This window comes from Brienomyrus brachyistius, chromosome 23 (genome assembly GCF_023856365.1).
Source record: "Brienomyrus brachyistius isolate T26 chromosome 23, BBRACH_0.4, whole genome shotgun sequence".
Taxonomy (NCBI): domain Eukaryota; kingdom Metazoa; phylum Chordata; class Actinopteri; order Osteoglossiformes; family Mormyridae; genus Brienomyrus; species Brienomyrus brachyistius.
The window spans coordinates 17,391,402-17,411,241 of NC_064555.1; the positions used below are offsets into that span (position 1 = coordinate 17,391,402).

At 51.1% G+C, this 19,840-nt stretch overlaps 1 protein-coding gene across 5 annotated transcripts in view; it reads left to right on the top strand.

Moving 5' to 3' along the window:
• Positions 1–17,612, top strand: part of LOC125719396 (ephrin type-A receptor 10-like) — a 69,282-nt gene extending 51,670 nt beyond the window's left edge. The window contains exons 6-19 of one of the 5 annotated variants that reach the window (XR_007385074.1): positions 271–395; positions 1,872–2,136; positions 2,565–2,673; positions 6,817–6,924; positions 8,315–8,370; positions 9,462–9,587; positions 10,263–10,448; positions 12,108–12,169; positions 12,631–12,837; positions 12,987–13,139; positions 14,158–14,354; positions 14,538–14,702; positions 14,857–15,505; positions 15,993–17,612. Coding sequence is in view for 3 of the 5 variants with exons in the window: in XM_048994115.1 (XP_048850072.1) it covers positions 271–395; positions 1,872–2,136; positions 2,565–2,673; positions 6,817–6,924; positions 8,315–8,370; positions 9,462–9,587; positions 10,263–10,448; positions 12,108–12,169; positions 12,631–12,837; positions 12,987–13,139; positions 14,158–14,354; positions 14,538–14,702; positions 14,857–14,971 (1,874 nt within the window). In the remaining 2 variants the exon portion in view is untranslated. Of the gene's footprint in view, positions 1–270; positions 396–1,871; positions 2,137–2,564; positions 2,674–6,748; positions 6,925–8,314; positions 8,371–9,461; positions 9,588–10,262; positions 10,449–12,107; positions 12,170–12,630; positions 12,838–12,986; positions 13,140–14,157; positions 14,355–14,537; positions 14,703–14,856 lie in introns of those variants that run through there. The other 4 variants (XM_048994115.1, XM_048994116.1, XM_048994117.1 and 1 more) reach the window with 4 other exon arrangements.
• Positions 17,613–19,840: the final 2,228 nt, after the last annotated feature.

The window sequence follows — 19,840 nt, forward strand, 5'->3', positions numbered from 1 at the left end:
CTTCACAGCCCCTGTCAGCTGGACGATCTGGTGGGCGGGGCACCTGTGGAGGCCACCGTGATTGGCAGGGAGGAGCTCCAATAAAATTCTTTTTTTCCTCTCAGTTTTCTCCTTCCCAGCTTCTCTGCTTTTGTCACTTTGTCATTTCACGTAATTGCCATGACAATTAATGTTGCTAAAACAATTAACAGCACAAAAAAGTCGTTAATTGGATCATAATGAAGGTAAATGAGACAATATGAACTATCCCCACTGTCCCTGTGTGTCCAGGCGCATCTGCGGTCAGCGAGCTGCGTGCTGAGAAGATCGAGCAACGCAGTGTTGTTCTGGTGTGGAGAGAGCCGAGCCACCTGAACAGCAGCCACACCGAGTACGAGGTCAAATACTATGAGAAGGTGGGGGCCAAGTTACACTGTTACACGGTCACACAGACTGCACAGTCACACAGCTACACTCTTACTCAGGTTACACTGTTACACAGTCACACAGCTACACTCTTACTCAGGTTACACTGTTACACAGTCTACACAGCTACACTCTTACTCAGATTACACTGTTACGCAGTCTACACAGCTACGTTCTTACTCAGATTACACTGTTACACAGTCACACCGACTGCACAGTCATACAGCTACACTCTTACTCAGGTTACACTGTTACAGTCTACACAGCTACACTCTTACTCAGGTTACACTGTTACACAGTCTAAACAGCTACACTCTTACTCAGATTACACTGTTACGCAGTCTACACAGCTACACTCTTATTCAGATTACACTGTTACACAGTCACACCAACTGCACAGTCATACAACTACACTCTTACTCAGATTACACTGTTACACAGTCACACAGACTGCACTCGAATTCAGATTACACTGTTACACAGTCTACACAGCTACACTCTTACTCAGATTACACTGTTACACAGTCACACAGACTGCACTCGAATTCAGGTTACACTGTTACACAGTCACACCAATTGCACAGTCATACAGCTACACTCTTACTCAGATTACACTGTTACACAGTCACACCAACTGCACAGTCATACAGCTACACTCTTAGGTTACACTGTTACACAGTCACAGGCTGCACAGTCACACAGCTACACTCTAATTCAGGTTACACTGTTACACAGTCACACAGACTTCACTGTTACAAAGGCTACACATCTACACTGTTATACAGGCTGCATAGCTTCACAATCACTTACACAGCTACAGTCATACGCAAACACTTGCTTGGATACATAGTCATGCACAGAAACACGCACTCCATGGTCGCATACTCTCCATAGAGTTAGAGTAAACACGTCTACACACAGAAATATACACACACACACACACACACACACACACACACACACACACAGGCACTACACACATATGCACATTTGCAAAGGTATTGTGCACCAGCTGGTTTTCAGTAACTGTGCAACAGTTGAGCTAAGCTCAGCTGGGGCCACCTTGCCCCCTTCCCCCAGCCTCTGAGGGTCACATGCCGCTGACTCCCTGTCGGACTCACAGAAGTGACACACAGACACACAGACACACACACACGGGGTGGGGGCAGCTCTCTCTCTCTCTCTCTCTCTCTGATGTGCCGGAGCCTGTTAAATGCCAAGGAGAGCCTTCCTGTGCTTTGCTGCTCTTTGAGGCATTAGCACTTGTGAGGCTTTTGAAAGGCTCCTGTAAAACACGCCAGGTCCCGCATGCTTCATCGCATTAACCTGCGGCTCCTTGTGCCTGCAGCTGTGCAGTAATGGCCCATCTATCATCGACAAAAACAATCACACACGCAGCATAACACCAGTACAGTGTTGCATCTCGCTCTTCTCAGTGCATCTCTGCTCTGGTCCCCGGGCTGCAGGACGAGAAGGACCAGAGCTACTCCACAGTTAAAACCACCGCCACCCGGGTCAGCGTCGGGAACCTCAAGCCTGGCACCGCCTACGTCTTCCTTGTCCGGCTGCGCTCTGCCCCCTCCTCTTCCTCGCTGTCCTCTTCAGCCCTCTCCTCCTCCTCTTCCTCGTCGTCCTCGCTCTCCTCCTCTTCTCCCTCCTCCTTGTCTGCTTCCTCACTGCTGGATTACGGGGCCTACAGCGCCCCCCTGGAGCTGCAGACGCTGGGCGAGTGTGAGTTAGCCCCCTCTCTGGGGTGTGCAGCATGGCTGGGCGTCGTTTGAGATGTGGGCCGTGTGTCAGAGGGCCCGTTCTCCTGCTGTGATCTTTCTCCGGCTGTCACTCCGTTCAGTTATCCTGTTCCTCCCATGAGAAACTCAGCTTTGCAAGGCTGCTTTTCCCATTACGCCTGTTTTCCGAGGCTCTGTCTCCCATACTGACCCCTGTGTAAAGCTGCCCGCCACTGAGGCTCAGATTAGCTGGGCTCTTCCTCTCTCTGCCTCTGACAGATATAAGTTGCCTCTTTTCTTTGCTGTGCTTGAACTGTATTGTGTGCGATGTGGTATCTGATGGGTGGGTGGCTCTCTCTCTCTCTCTCTCTCTCTCTCTCTCTCTCCCTCTCTCCCCTTTCCCTGCCTGCCCTATCCCTGCCTCCCCCCCAGTGGCGCTGGCCTCCAGTGAGCAGAGCCCCGTGGTGATCATCGTGGTCGTCTCAGTGGCTGCCCTCATCATGCTGCTTTCTCTGGGGGTCGGCCTGCTCATCTGGAGAAGGTACTGGCACGCCCTCTGTGCTCCTATTGGCCCCCTCCCCTGTCCGTCAAAAGCAAACGGCAGTTTTAGAAATGCAGTCATCTGCTCTCTCAAGTCCAAGCAGCTTGGTAGGTCACGGAGGTGAAGGAAACGTGGTTAACTTGGAGTAACTAAGGGCCATTCAGGTCTTTATTGTCAAGTCGCATTCCACACAGCACCCCATTTGTGTTTTCTGTTAAAATAGGCTTTTAATTAATTATATTTAATTGAGTTGTTGATAGAATTAAATACTTATGCTTTCAGTTTTAAAGACTTTTAAATGAATTATGTCAAGCTGACTGTGTTAGCTGGAGACTGGCTTGACTTTCATTAACTGTTGAACTTAATTGTTGCTTGGAATAATTTAGTGATTAAAAAAATACTTTAGATATGTTTAGTGTTGCTCCTTTGATGAGGGTTTTCTTATTAATTAATTTAATAATTTTTTAATTTATAATTACTCGTTTGTAGCCTTTGTGTCCTTATCTAATGCTAAATAAATAACTGATATGTGACGGTTTGATGTAGTGTTAGCGGGTCATCAATTAATGCGTTCTGCCACGTGATTTGAATTGTGCAGGCGCTCAGTTAGGAGCTCAGCCAGGCCTGATGCATTAGCTCAGATGCACGGGCCGCTGTAATGGAGGCTGTGCTGTGACTTTGGGGATTCGGAGATGCTGCTGCAGTTTGCTCTTGTTCCTCTTGCTTGCCCTTGACGTGCTTCCTCATTGGCACTTTGCTTTTTCTCCTCGTCCACATGGAAATCCCCGCTGTGCTCCTGCTGGAGCTCCCCGCTGCTTACTCTTTATCGCGTGCATTGCAGGAGGCCGCACTTTATGTTCTGGTGGTGCTGTGAGCTTTGGCTCCTGCCCCTCCCTGCCCATCAAGCCCCATTCCTGTGTGCTAGAAAGCATCTGTCTCCTGGAATGAAGATGAAGCCAGACGGGGCCTCCTGTAACACTCCGGCTTGTTCCGCTGCCACGTGATGCTGAGGCTGGTTTCTCCACATCAGGCCGCCTCGCTCCTTGGTTGGGAGCTACACCACAGAGTTCCTCTGCTGGTGTTTCGTCTGCCACTTGTCAACGACCCGTTCTGGCAGTGCATCATACATGCTGTGATTCTTCAGTCGTACGGTGTGCACTACAGCGCCTCACCGCCGTGAACACGCGGCGCTTTGAGGCGTCGTGCGAGGCTGGTTCTTCCCTCGTGTCATTTACGCCGTCGCATGCCGGCCATGTGATGCGCCGTGTGACCGCTGTGTTTACCTGCTGCGCATCTGTCCCCAGCCAAGCGACGCTCCGGTTTTCCGACGTGTCCCTTCCATGTTGTGTGCCGAGATCTTCAGTCACGTTGAGGGTGACATCATCTCTGTCTGCTTTGCAAATCATAGCTTTTTGGTTTATGGCTCAAACATGCAGAAACTTTTTGTACTTTTTTTCTGCTGTTATCTAGAGTGACCTTATGTGGTCTGATAAGGACTGACAGGAATATCACACGTGCATAAATACATGCAAAGGAACATGACGAATGTTACACAGAGATACACGCAGTCTCTCCTGTGGTGGAGGCAAGATGGAGGAACCCCATGCCTGTGATGTCTGGGTGGGGGGGCCTGAAAAAGCGAAGCACCTGTACCTCCACATTAATCTCTGCGATGAAAAAAGATCAGAGCAAGCGAGTGTGAAATGGCCTTCATTCATTCCGAGCTGGGGAGTGCACGATGGATGCCAAGATGCTGTCAGTCACACAAAAATCCGGGCATGGGCTCACACGTGCACAAGCACACACGCACATCGCAGGCTCTCTTACATACAAGAGCACACGTGCACAAGCACACACGCACATCACATGCTCTCTTACATACAAGAGCACACATGCAGAAACACACACGCACATCGCAGGCTCTCTTACATACAAGAGCACACATGCACAAACACACACACACATTGCATGCTCTCTTACATACATACAAAAGCACACGTGTACAAGCACACACGCACATCGCATGCTCTCTTACATACAAGAGCACACATGCACAAACACACGCACATCGCAGGCTCTCTTACATACAAGAGCATACATGCACAAACACACACGCACATCGCAGGCTCTCTTACATACAAGAGCACACATGCACAAACACACGCACATCGCATGCTCTCTTACATACAAGAGCACAGATGCAGAAACACACACGCACATCGCAGGCTCTCTTACATACAAGAGCACACATGCACAAACACACGCACATCGCAGGCTCTCTTACATACAAGAGCACACATGCAGAAACACACACGCACATCACATGCTCTCTTACATACAAGAGCACACATGCACAAACACACACGCACATCGCATGCTCTCTTACATACAAGAGCAAACATGCACAAACACACATGCACATTGCATGCTCTCTTACATACAAGAGCACACATGCAGAAACACACACGCACATCGCATGCTCTCTTACATACAAGAGCACACATGCAGAAACACACACGCACATCGCAGGCTCTCTTACATAAAAGAGCACGCATGCACAAACACACACGCACATTGCATGCTCTCTTACATACAAGAGCACACATGCACAAACACGCACGCACATTGCATGCTCTCTTACATACAAGAGCACACATGCACAAACACACACGCACATCGCAGGCTCTTACATAAAAGAGCACACATGCACAAACACACACGCACATCGCAGGCTCTTACATAAAAGAGCACACATGCACAAACACACACGCACATCGCAGGCTCTTACATAAAAGAGCACACATGCAGAAACACACACGCACATCACATGCTCTCTTACATACAAGAGCACACATGCAGAAACACACACGCACATCGCAGGCTCTTACATAAAAGAGCACACATGCACAAACACACACGCACATCGCAGGCTCTTACATAAAAGAGCACACATGCAGAAACACACACGCACATCGCAGGCTCTCTTACATAAAAGAGCACACATGCACAAACACACGCACATCGCAGGCTCTTACATAAAAGAGCACACATGCAGAAACACACACGCACATCGCAGGCTCTCTTACATAAAAGAGCACACATGCACAAACACACGCACATCGCAGGCTCTCTTACACTGAAGAGCACACATGCACAAACACACACGCACATCGCAGGCTCTTACATAAAAGAGCACACATGCAGAAACACACACGCACATCGCAGGCTCTCTTACACTGAGGAGCACACAGGTTTCTGCCACAAAAGTTTCCATTGATTTAAACATTTTATAGTGTGTATATTTTGTACTGAAAACTGATGTATATACAGATAAAAAGGTCTGCTAGCTCTTGAATAGTCACTGATGGATGGTTCATGCAAATAACTAATGTACCGTTCAGGAATATTCTGAAATGGCCCGTATATCACATCTGTATATAGACGCGCAGAACATCATGTGACACATACATCAATCCTGAGCTGGTTGAGTGAGGCTGTGATATCTTTGTGCACATATACACTATCATGTGGGCATAACACGCATGTACATACAGCAACACAGGCTGTTAAATGGCTCTTTGGCCGATTATGGGATTCTGGACATACTGTAGAATATAAAATATAGAATAGAATAGGGTACAATAAAATAAAATAGAATTTCTTTATCCACTGAAGTACAACGAGATTCAGTTAGTAGCTCTCAATTCTATTAAGACAAATTTAAGATATAAAAAGATCATACCAGTGAAGTAGTATATAAATGATTAAAAACAGCGCCAGTCCAGTACAGCCCTGAAGATAGCAGTAGGTCCACATAGAGAGTCACGCACTGATGCTGATGGGTCACTGTCAGAACAGCCATTTCCATCTTCCTGCCTATTAAAATGTAACCTTCACTTGTTGGTCTTTCCTGTAGCTTCTTTCGATTAGTTCCAGCTAACCAGCCTCTCTGATTGGCTCATGCTCAAATTGATCCCGCCCCCCCGGTGTTTTCCCAGCTGCCCTGTGCCCATGGTGACAGTAGGGGGCGGGGTTCAGCTCTCAGTCTGCCCACCTTCTCCACCCTCTCTGACAGACCAAGGGCGGGGTCTCCTAACTCCTGGCCCCCCAGCTGGTGACCCAGCCCCTCCTTCTCTTCTCCAGCTCCTCCAACATAGCTCCAGCTAGCGTGGTGCTGCTCTCCACCTCCTCCTCTTCTCCACCTCTTCCTCCTCCTCCTCCTTCTCCTTCCTTCACCCAGCCTTCTCCCAGGTACAGGCATGCCTGCGCTCTCTCCATCCGTCATCCTCTTCCTCCCTACTTCCTCTGCTTTCTCACGGCCATGTTTGTCATGTTAGCCTAGCATCAGAAGGACAGAGAGGTCCTCGCCTCCTCACAGCCTCCTGCGCCCCCCTCCCCCACCCCAGCATGGCTTTCAGACACATTCCACCTTCAGGTTGAATGTGATGACAAGTTTCATCTGCCGGGTAATTCCAAGATCGAGCTTCACACGCAGAAAGTGCTGCCAGGTGCATTTTTCACCCGTGTTTAATGTGATAATGACTCAGGCATGCCTGTAAGCATCCGCCGTGTCTCTCTCTGCGGGGTGCGGCTGTGATTTTGAGTGGCTACGGCTGCATGTGTGTGAGTAAGTCTGTACACGTGGGAACATGTGAGGTTCACAGAGAGAGAGAGAGAGAGAGAGGCAGCCTCATACTCACACACGCACCCATGCATGTGCGTGTCACCCCACTCGCCATCCTCTCACCAGGTGCGTGCTTCACAGATATGAGCATGCTTCCCCAGTGCATGGGCTGCACCGCGGTCAGTGTCCCCTATCGCCTCCTGGTGGGAGTACCAATGACTTGCCCGCTGAACCCCTGCGTCGTGGACGGTTGTCCCCGCATCCCTGCATGATCATGGGGGCGGTCCTTCACCAGGGTGTCAGAAATGGCACAGCCGCCCCGCCCCCCAAAAAAGTCTGCTGGCCTGTAGGACGTACTCAGGAGCAGTTCTGGCGCACAATCAACAGCGGTAGATCTTTGCTTTGACCTTTATGTGACGTTTGACCCCTAGGTGTAAATGCTCAAAAGACACACGTCTTTGCGCTTGACAGATCTGATTGACCCCCACACGTGTGTGTCTGTGTGTATGTGTGTGTCTGTCTGTGTGTGTGTCTTTGTGTCTGTCTGTCTGTGTGTGTGTGTGTGTGTGTGTGTGTGTGTGTGTGTGTGTGTGTGTGTGTGTGTGTGTGATCGCTTGTGCCTGGCTTGTTCCTTTAAAGCTGTCCGTAGCCCTTCACCGTCCATCTGCGTCCGTGATGCTCCATGCCGGACGCGGTGAGGGGGGCTGGGCCTAGCCGCTTGCCGTTCTTTGTGGCATCTCTGAAGGCCCCCCCATCGCCCCGGGACAGCGCCTGGCCGCATGATTCCCTTGCGGGCTCGGGGTTGACCTTTCGCTGGGAGACACGCGCAGCCAGAGGGCGCTGAGCTCCGCTTTGTGGCGATTAGCGCGGCAGAACGCGCCCCATCTGTCCCGGTAACGCCGGGGGGGGGGGTGCGCTTCCTGTCCCCATGGAGGCTCTCTGTCCTTCTGTTTCCTGCCAGGGACACATGGTTTTATTTGTCTGTGCTCACCTTGTGCCCCGCCCCCTTCCCTACAGGCACTGCGGCTACAGAAAGGCCAGCCAGGAAGGCGACGAGGAGCTCTACTTCCAGTGTGAGTGCCAGTGCTGGCACCACCTACCTGTCCTTTGTGCAATGAGTTTGTTCCACTGGCTCGGGTTTGCTGGAGAACCCGGGACCCATGATCCGTGCTTCCCATTCAGGGCTCTTGCATGTATGCATGAATGCATGCGTGTACGTGTGTGTGTGTGTGTGTGTGTGTGTGTGTGTGTATACGTGTGTGTATACGTGCGTGCGTACGTGCGTGCGTACGTGCGTGTGTGTGTATGTGCGTGTGTGTGTGTGTGTATGTGTGTGTGTGTGTGTGTGCGTGTGTGTGTGTGTGCGTGTAGCTTCCCGTAAATGCATGACCCTAGAAGAAGACAGCTGCTCAATGTTGCCATTTGTGTGGGAAACTGTGGGACTGTCAAGCGATGCTGTTTTCCCAGCCTGGTCTGATTGGTGCTTAATGAACATCAGGGTAGGGCAGCTATTCACAAGGGGCGGGGTTTAGATTTCAATCAATCAATCAAAAAACTTTATTTGTTCCCGAGGGGGCAATTTGAGATCTTCCAACCAATGAGAAACTTAGACCTCATGAGACAATCTGCTTCGCGTAGACATATGCAAAGTGAGACGCGTAGACGACTGGGAAGCACGTTCATGCTTCATGCATGTGAGCGCCTGCACAGAGGCACCAGCCGGCGATGCATTTAAAAAGCAGAGCAGCGAGTTTGGCTGCAGCCTGGCGCTCTGGGAGATCCCCTCCCTGCCTGGGTAGGACAGCTTTTATTTGTACTTTAATTAGGATACATTCACGGCTGTGACTCTGCCATGTGAGTCTGTGCGTGTTTGACAGTGTGCGTTAAGCCGCAGTCAATAAGCGGTGAGAAAGGTGTTACATGAATGCGATTCGACAGGGTCGATGTAATGCCCAACACATGGACCAGACCCGACCCTCGAGTCAGTTCAGCCTTTGCTGGCCTCCTGGAAGGCAGCATGCGTATATGAGAGTTCTGTGTGTGTATGTGGCTGTGTTTTCCTGTGTGTGCCTGTCATGACAGCATTGTACATGTTCACCATGTACCCCTGGGAGATGCTGTAATATTGGCCATCCTAGTAAAGGCTCCCCGCTGTCCCCCCCAGTTAAGATCCCGACGCGGAGGACGTATATCGACCCTGAGACATGTGAGGACCTGGTGCAGGCTGTACATGTATTCACCAAGGAGTTGGACAACTCCAGCGTGAAGATCGAGCGCATCCTGCACACAGGTACCCCCCGGCCCCCAGATAACCTACAATGGCCGCTGAATGAGCACGTGACTGCAGTATAGGCAGCATATTTGATGAGCGAGGAAGAGTTATGTATAACATATTAGCGCAACATCTTAACGTGATGCCTTAGCATGATGTCTTAGCATAACATCTAAGCGTGATGTTTTAGCGTATCGCTTCAGTAAAACAGCATGGCATCTTAGCAGAACGTTACAGCGTAACACCTTAATGTAATATAATGTCTTAGCATAACATCTTAGTATGGCATTTTGGCATAACGTCTTAGCGAAATGACTTAGTGTAACATCTTGGTGTAAAGTCTTAGCATGACGCTTGGTGCCCTGGATGTCACGGGCACCACAGGATTGTTCGGCAGTTATGTCCTTATAAAAATTATAAATGTACACTGATTCGTTTAAATAGTGTGTTCTCATTAATTTTTATTAAAATGTATCAAAATGTGACACCACGTCTTCTAAGACCCAGTGCTAATATGCTAGGACGTTAGGACCCTGGGGAACTTCAGCAGTAATTGATTACTGACTCACTGGGGGCTGAGCCCCCCTGTGGGTTGTAGAATGGCCCATGCTCGCCTTTTCGAGCACACGGGTTCTGGGGCCGGGGGGGGCTCCACGCCACGGCCTGCTGAGTGTGCGATTGCGCCCCCTGCAGGCGAGTTCGGAGAGGTGTGCCGTGGCTGCCTGAGATTGCCCAGCAAGCGGGAGCTGCCAGTGGCAGTGAAGACGCTGCGGTCCGGCTGCTCAGAGAAGGGCCGGCACTGCTTCCTGAGCGAGGCTGGCATGCTCAGCCAGTTTGACCACTGCAACGTCGTGCGGCTGGAGGGGGTCATCACCAGAGGTGAGGGAGCATGGCCCAACATGCAGGGCACCTAGTTACGGATGCGATAAATTAGCTTGTGTTTGGAAAGGGGCCTGATCATTAATACTCACACCTGCAAAAATCAGGTGCCGTTATTATCCATCCAAACAATCACCTTAATTAATTAAGGAGTACTGAGACAGAGTGAGGGAAAATGCAGGCTGTGTGGCCAAGCTGCAGTTCTGCTGCCCCCTAGTGGAGTGGATGCGTTGGGGGGGGGGGGGGGGGGGCACGATTGTGCCGAGTTTTTGGGAAAATGAATGGCTAGCCGAGTATGAAAGGTACTGCGGAGGAGCAGAGCATGTGAACACCGTGTTAGTGGGGAGCAGCTGTTATCGTCCTGAACTGAATTGTTGATTAACCGTTTCACTAAAATCCAATCTGGATGAACATGAGGCTGTAAATCATTCACTGAAGGTGCCTACTAAGCATACAGGTGCAGTGTGGCGCTGGTGGGGGCTAGCGTGGGGGGGGGGTGTGTGAAAACAGAACGGCGAAGGGCCACCCTGGGAGGTGCACAGATGTTCAGGATGTGGTAATTGGCTGCATGGTCTCAGCGGGGCGCTGCAGATGAGCCTGACGTCCCGCTCCGCCTGCACCGAGTCGCTGATCCGACTGCAAATGTCAGCCTTTACTCTCCACCCCCCCGGAGCAGGGATTGGGCCCCAGTTATTCGGCCTGTGCCCCCCCCCCCCCCCCCCAGTCCTCACATCTGCTCCAAAGCCGCACCAGGTACCGCACTGGCACATGCCGCGATGCTGCTAATTAGCTGACTAAGTCGTCGTCTGATTAATCCAAATTCCTGCTCTGTTTTTTGCTGACACTCGGCACCAATGTGCTGTCCTTAGTGTAGCCGTGTTCAGTGCATCTTTGTGTTCAGTGTGGCCGTGCTCAATATGTCTTTGTGCTCAGTGTGTCTGCGCTCAATGCGACTGTGCTCAGTGTGTCTTTGTGTTCAGTGTGACCGTGCTCAATTTGTCTTTGTGCTCAGTGCATCTTTGTGTTCAGTGTGGCCCTGCTCAATTTGTCTTTGTGCTCAGTGCGACTGTGCTCAGTGCATCTTTGTGTTCAGTGTGACAGTGCTCAATTTGTCTTAGTGCTCAGTATGTCTGCGCTCAATGCGACTGTGCTCAGTGCATCTTTGTGTTCAGTGTGGCCCTGTTCAATATGTCTTCGTGCTCAGTGTGTCTGCGCTCAATGCGTCTGTGCTCAGTGCGTCTTTGTGTTCAGTGTGACCGTGCTCAATTTGTCTTTGTGCTCAGTGCGACTGTGCTCAGTGCGTCTTTGTGTTCAGTGTGACCGTGCTCAGTGCATCTTTGTGCTCAGTGCGTGCCATACGCCGTGCCCTACGCTACACCCTGTACTTACACTTCTGGGGAGGTGCTGGTTAGGCAGAAGCATAAATCAGCCTTTAGGAGGGGACTTCAGGAGCTCTGTGTGCTCCGAATCATGCAGAACGGTCAGAGTGGAAGCAGGATGGATGAGAGGAGCAGAGGATGGGTAATGAGAGTAAAGCAGCGTGTGTGGCTGCACGCCGCAGAGGCAGCACAGCTCTGCCGTGTGCATGACAGTCCACAACCCGCACTGCTGCCTGCGTGCACAGCAGCCGAGCTGACAGACCCTACTGTGCATTTACAGGCAGCACCCTGATGATCGTGGTGGAGTGCATGTCAAACGGGGCCCTGGATTCCTTCCTCAGGGTAAGAGTGTCTGTGTGTATGTTTGTAATTGTTGTATCACGGGGACTAGATGTCCCCACAAAAGTGACAAAAACCTGATATTTTGACATTGTGGGGACCACCTTTTCGGTCCCCACAAGGAGAAACACAGGTTTATTCAAATCTGTGACTGCAATCAAAAAACTAAAAATGATGAAAGACTTGTATTTTGTTTGGTTACTTATGGTTAAGGTTAGGGCTGGGTAGGGGATGAGGCTTAGGGGAATTCCCATAGAAATGAATGGAGAGTCCCCATAAAGATATGAGTATGTGGACTGTGTGTGTGTGTGTGTGTGTGTGTGTGTGTCTGTGACTGTCTCTGTGCTCCCTTTCTGTTTTGAGTCTCTGAGGTCACAGCTCTTTACTTCCAGTACATCTGTGATCCTCTTTTCCCCCTGCCTTGCTCTCGCCTTGGCCTCTTCCCGCCCCACCCTGGCCTTCAGAAGCACGAGGGCCAGCTGAGTGTGCTGCAGCTGCTGGACATGCTGAGCGGCGTCGCCGCCGGCATGAAGTACCTGGCAGAGATGGGCTTTGTGCACCGGCGCTTGGCTGCCCACAAGGTGCTGGTCAGCAGCAGCCTGGCCTGCAAGGTGTCCGGCTTTCGGCCCCCGCAGGACGACAGGCTGGAGGCGGCGGTCTACACCACACTTGTGGGTAGCGACGTGCGTCTGGGCCCCCCCTCCCTGCCCCCTTTGCCGCCTCGTCTGCTCTGTCCCCATTTGCAAGTCTCTGTGCGCCGGCCCGTGTCGCCTTCCTGCTCAGTAAATGTCTCCCTCTGCATCTTGCCTCGCCGCCTCAGCATGGGGGCAAGAGTGCTGTCTTGTGGATGGCACCAGAAGCCATCCAGTACCACCGGTTCAGCTCCGCCTCGGACGTCTGGAGCTTCGGCATCGTCATGTGGGAGGTCATGTCCTTTGGGGAGCGGCCATACTGGGACATGGGCAGCCAGGACGTGAGTATCCTCGTCTCGCGCCCCCCTCCCTGTCCCTTGTCGCTCCTGTGGCCTTCTTCCAGCCTTCTCTTTTTCACAATTTTATGCTTGAAGAAAAACGCAACTGGGGGGGGGGGGGGGGTCGCAGATGTTTGAAATTCAGCCCCGCCAGTTCCGAGTCGCCTTTAGCCCCGTGAAAAATGCCATTGTCATTCTGCCTATGTGCCCCCCCCCCCCCCCCCCCCCCGCATTCGGAGCTGCAGGCTGCCTAAACTATACGATGTCACGGTGAGTAAGGCAGGGCCAGCATCTGCCAGGCGGGCCGAGCAGATCGCAGAGCGGATAGGAGCCAATTACTTGCGAGTTTCCCAGAACATTTACCTCGCAGATGAGCTTTTCCGGGGAGTGAACTTCTTAGGGACGCAGAGCGGCTTCTCAATAAAAGAGAACACTGTAAAAAAACAAAATTCTTTTTTCTTTGCTGATATTTGTTTTGGTCAAAGACAAAGTGGGGAAGCTTGTTCTGAATACGCTGTGAAGAGAACGTGCTGCTTTATGAAACACCTCACCCTGTGATGTCATCATCAGGTGATGCTGGAAGCTGCTGCCACTTTGTACTGGGACTCTCTAGTGTGCGAACCTGACTGCACTTGTGCTCTCGCATATCCGTATTACATCATCTCCCATTGCCAGACCAGTTCCAATACTACAGTACAGGAGACAATTAAAATCCCCGGATGTCCTTCTTACCGCGCCCTAAAAATCAAAGATACGTTGGTTGCATCTGCCCCAAACGAGACCAATCCCATGTTTCATTGCACCCCAAGTTCATTATTGGGAGGCAAGTTAGCAAGACGGGTCTTTCCAAGACCTCAAGTACGATCTTCGTGTTCTTGGTATGGAGGAACACCTTCTATGAGGTGTACAGGTGTAACGTTGGTTTTAGCTTTTTAAACCCAGCAGCTGTGTTTTGCCGCTTACAGTGACCCTTTCTGTTTGAATGCCCCTCCCTTGATGCGCGTGTCCGTCTCCCGCCTAGGTGCTCAAGGCCATCGAGGATGGCTTTCGCTTGCCCGCGCCTGTGAATTGCCCCGGCCCCCTGCACCAGCTGATGCTGGAATGCTGGCAGAAGGAGCGTGCGGAGCGGCCCAAGTTCAGCCAGATCCACAGCGCGCTGAGCAAGGCGGCACGCAGCCCCGAGGGCACCACCGTCGCCGCCACACTGGCACGCACCAGGTACGCGTCTCATTGTCCGGGGATGAGCTCGGGCTCAAGCCTCATTGGTCGAGGTAACCTGAGTGCTGAAGCTCATTGGTGTGTTCTGTACCTGTTGGCGGGGCGGACTCAGCCCTCCGTCCAGGTCCCCCGCCCGGCTCAGCCGGCTCTCCTCCCAGTGAAGCTTCTCCCATGTTCTGACAGGCTCCTAAGCTCCTCCATCCCGCTGTCGCAGCGCTCTGTAGCCTCACTGCCCTCCTTCAGTTCCGTGGGCGAGTGGCTGGACACGGTGGACATGGGCCGCTACAAGGACAGCTTCACGGCGGCCGGCTACTGCTACCTGGAATCTGTGGCCCGCATGACTGTCCAGTGAGTCACTGCGTGTGTATGCGTGTGTGTGTCTGTGTGTGAACCTGTGTGTCTGTGTGTTTCTGTGTGTGAAAATGCATATCATGGTGAATAACATGTAACCCTTTGTGTGTGTGTGTGTGTGCGCGTGTACGTGTATCTGTGTGTCCCTCAGGGACGTGCTGAGCTTGGGAATCACCTCCTTGGAACACCAGAAGCAGATCCTGGCCGCCATCCAGACGCTGAGAGCTCAGGTTATTCAGATGCACGGCCGCGGAGTGCAGGTGTAGCAGACAGATGGAGCGAGAGGAGGGACCCCAGGGCCCACTGTGAGGGCCCGTCTGCTGCCAGGGGGACTCACCAGCGCCGCCCGGCCACTGAGCGGCACCCTCCGCCCATCTTCCTCGTCCTCCCACATTTCCTTATCACCTTTCTCTTCCTCAGACCTGGAAGGGAGTCCACTTGGTACGGCAAGGGTTAACTCTGCTCGGGCGCGTTCTCTCACAGGAAGTCACGTGACTGTGTCTGTAAACGGCAGTGTCCTGGGGAGACTCTGGTGCGATCGGGGCTCCCTGATTTCGGGCATGAAGACCTGAACCCACAGAGAGCCGAGCCCGACCCGCGTTCAGATCTGTGCCAGACACGACAGACACAGCCCATCCAGCACTGCATGATGGGATACGGCAGGCTCCAAGTCACTGCAGTCACATGATCAGTGGTCACATGATTAATTGGCAAGGCTACCTGCACTGCGGTCAGTGCGGTCGGAAGCTTGTGTTTGCTACAGTCATGGATCAGTAGGCAAGACATGGACCTCATTTCAGGTAAACGTGTTTGGGTGTCGAACGCCGGAAATGGATCTTTATAAAATCAAAGAAGGTTTTTGAGTGGCACTCGTTCCTCATTTTGCCCACCTCTGCACTTGTGACAGACATACTCACGACAGCACTCGTCCTTTACGGAAAACTGTAGATAGTCAAGGCTGCTCAAACTGGCAACATGATAGTGAAAATCAGTGTTTTGTGGTGAATATTTTATTGATATGCCTCAGAGTTCAGATCCAAAACATGCAGTACAGCATTCTCCCTCCAAAGTGCATATTCCGACTTGGCTGTATCACCAGAACACCCAGTGTGGAGATTTAAGGTGTACAGCTAAAGGCCGCTTCCTAACACACTTTTGACCATGAGGAGATTAGATTGTTTTTCTGGTTTGCAGGTGCATTTTACAGCTTTACACTGGCTCACTCGCATAATGGAGTGTTTCGCTATCACAGGAGCCTGACTGAGATTTCAATCTGTGACCTTTCAGTCATGGTGCTCTTCATGAACCACTCCGCCCCCTGCTGGCCTGGTGAAGTGCTGCTGTCCGCTGTGACACGTCCCCGCAGCTTTCTGACAGAGTCCTGGGGCCACGACGGGGGAGCGGCTCCAGCTCACAGCAAGCGGCATTTTTCATATTTATTCCTGTTTTTGAGGGCTTGGGATCAAAAAGAACTTTAGCCAATAGCGAGTCTTTGTGAACTTCCAGAACAGTCTGTGCTTTTTTTTTTTTTTTTTTTGTTAAATCTTACCCTTTGAAAAGATTTGTCTACTTTTAACACTGTAACATTTGATTTGTCTTAATTTCTCCTGTGTTGTGCCCTGTGATTAGGGTATGCGCAACACATTAATTGTTATTAGTTTCTGCAGTTGTTTGATGGCCACCCCAGGAGTGAAATTGCGCCACCTGGTGGTCGACATGAAGTTTTGGGCATCTTCTGTGGGTTTTCCCTTAACAGCTTTGCTACAGTAGGAGTGCATCGTGTAAAATAGCAAAGAGCCAGATAGGGGGTGTAAGCAGACCTGGGAGCGTACATTGGGGGGGAGATGATCGGAGCCCAGTCCTCCAAAGCACTGCTTCTCCTTTATTTATGGGTCTGTGGTTGGGCTTTCAGCGAAACCTGAGTTGGCAGCTGAGCGACCCAACGGGCTCCGCGTACCCAGAGCCTTCCGCCGACGCTGCTGTTTCACGGGCTTCGATCCCTCTTTCATTAATCAAACGCTGATTGGTTCCAGGCGCCAGATATGGCCGAGTCTCCTCTGCGCAGCGCTCTCCCTTCCAAACCACCCCAGACCCGATCGGCGATTCCTCTTTCTTCGCCCACTGTGCTGAATCTCGTGTCTCTCCGAGCAGCTCAGAGTGACAGCCGGCTGCTGTGCTCTGCGCTCGTGCGATCCCCGCAAATCCTGGCCGGCTCTGATTTGGTGAATGCTGCACCCCACCGTATGAACCGGATATTTCGGTTTGAAGGCTGAATTATGTGTGATGTCGTGTGTGTGTGTGTGTGTGTGTGTGTGTGTGTGTGTGTGTGTGTGTGTGTGTGTATCTGTCTGTCTGAGGACTGTGTGGAGAGACTTGCTTGGGCAGGCCGTGTCATGCAGGAGGGAGACACACAACTGCACATACTGGTACACTGCTGTCCTTACCTCACCACACCTGTACAGACTGCACAGGCTCTCATGACGCTCTGTGCATACACACACTCACTTAGGCACACTGACACTTTCCCACATGAACACATCCATTCACACTCACACACTCTGACAGCCCTGTTTACCCGTCACATCTCATTCTCCAGTAGCAGAGTCTTTCTCCTCATCTAGTTTGGACTATGTGCTCATCACATCATAATGATCATATTGTCTAATAATGTAAATATATATTTGAAAATGAAATCTATTTTTCTAAGTCGTTTGAAGAACGTGTTGAATACGTCTGCTCACTGTGTTTGGATTTTCCTGTTGCGATTAGGGACATTGCCAAGGGACTCGGATGTTTGGAACTGTTTGTTTTTTGTTTATTTTTTTTTCTGATGATTTGTACTTGTTATAACACAGATGGCTGTTGCAATATGAAATGTCTCATTAAAAAGGGCATTGCAGTTCACAACTTGGTTCATTGTGTTTGGCTGGGAATTGTGGGTGATGTAGCCCCAACAAAGCAAATGAAGCATCTGGGATCCGACCCCAGACGGAATGCACTGCTGATAAGGATTCTGTGGTTCTGTTGATGGGATGTATATTACCAGGAGTGGCCTGGTTTGTGTCACTCCAGGGTTATGGGTTCGATTTCTGCCCGGTTTAGTGTGTGGGGATTGCATGTTCCCTCCCACAAATACAACGGAGTATTATAGAAATAAATCTAGAATTATGCCCCCCCCCCCCCAATACTGTATGGTGCTGTAAGGTGGGACAGTACAGTGCAGAGAGAGTGAGCTGTCTTGGTGCCCTCTCACCTGGGTACTTCGGGCTGCCTGGACAGCAAACGAGTAGCGGTGAGCCTCTGAAAGCCCCCGCCACACATCATGGGCAGACAGGCCGCCTGCTGAAGATGCTCCTCTGCTGGAGCCCAGGCCAGGCCTCTACACACAGAGTACGCCTTCCAAGGAGTCCAGGCTCAGTGTTGTGACAGAGCTCAGCTTCCTCGAGTCCATTTAGCCCACTGGCCTGCCCCACCTTAATGCTACCTCCCCACAAAGAGCAGCAAAGGGTACAGCTCCGGCTGTGGCGGCTCGGGAGAACGTGTGGGGCGGTTTGCAGCACACAGGCAGCGAGGACGGTCCACTCTGCGCTTCCCAGCAGGCTCCTTTTGCGTCGCCATGCGGTCCGGCTTACCGTCGATGCAGGTACGTACATAGCTGTACTACGTCCACACTCACGGTCAGCAGCTCTGCCCTGCCTGAAGTCCCTCCCCAGCTGCTCTGTCTTTCCGACATCGAGGAGGCGCAGGTGCACAGATCCATCTTTCATCACCTGATAAAACACTGTGCTTTTTACCAGCACATCGCTCACTCACAGGATTATTGGAGAGCAGGGCTGCTGTCTCCGAGTCGGGCTTATGGTGCGTGTGCGTCTGCCATGTGACGCACCACAGTCCAATGGATGTGGCCCCTGAGACCCAGCGTCCTGTGACCTTGCATTAGTTAAGTGGTTGGAGGAAAATGAAACAAATGATCATCCATAAAATTTTCATTTTTTGCTCAATAATCAGATAAATGGCCACCGGCGTGCAGATTTCCTTTCCTCATCTGACTCCTGCTGCTGTCTCTCCTGTCTTGCTCCTTTGTGTATATAATTTTACTTCAAAGCCACTTGAACACTTGCTTTACTGGTGGAATTTCAATTTGTTATGTTTCGGCTACCCACAATCTTCCTGATTTTGTGTGTGTGTGTGTGTGTGTGTGTGTGTGTGTGTGTGTGTGTGTGTGTGTGTGTGTGTGTGTGTGTGTGTGTGTGTGTGTGTGTCTTTGTGTATCTGTGTGCGTGGGTATTGTATATAGTATTACATCATTGAGACCAAATGTCCCATTTTTACGATCCCCGCAAGGGGGGGAACCTCAATTTTATAAAGATCCGTGATTGCAATCAAAAAATCCAAAAACTTCAAAAGACATATTTTGTTTGGTTACTTTTGGTTAAGGGTGTTATTGGGATTAGGATTTTTGCCATAGAAATTAACGGATGGTCCACATTTAGATAGATAGGTTCATCAATTTGTGTATGTGTGTGTGTGGAGCTGCAGGAAAATAAATGTTTTTTTTTTATTTTATTGAGGTTTTGTTGAGGTTTAGGAGGGAGCTGTGAATTAATGAGTTTTATCTTTATGTTCCTTCTTTGTCCAGGTAGCCACCTCCCATGTCAGCACGAGCACACAGGTGCAGCCAACCCTCCATAAATCATGAGTCTGCCTTGGACTCCAAGTGTCACAGTTTTATGTGACTGATGCCCCCACAGTGCCGTTTGTGTGCGTTGGGGACCTGCGGGTGGAAGAGCATTAGGGCACATTGCCGCTGCTTTGTGTGCGAGTGAATCTGAGGGTATCCAGGGGCATTTCAGAGAAATTCCGACAGCGGCACCCTGCGCACTGCAGATCTCCATAGACCCTGGGCGTAAAACACTGTAATTCCCGCTCGCTGTGACTGTTGGCTTAGATCTGGCACTGGCCTGCACAGCACACTGCTCCTGCTGAGTAAGGTCAGAGGTCACGGCATCATCATCAGCAGCCAGTCAGGGGTGTTTTACATTTAACCCAAGCTGCTGGGAAATTCAGAAACACCTAGGAAGGGCAAGTGTGCAGCGGGTGGGGGGCAGGAGACAGAGGGCGAGTGAATTGCCGAG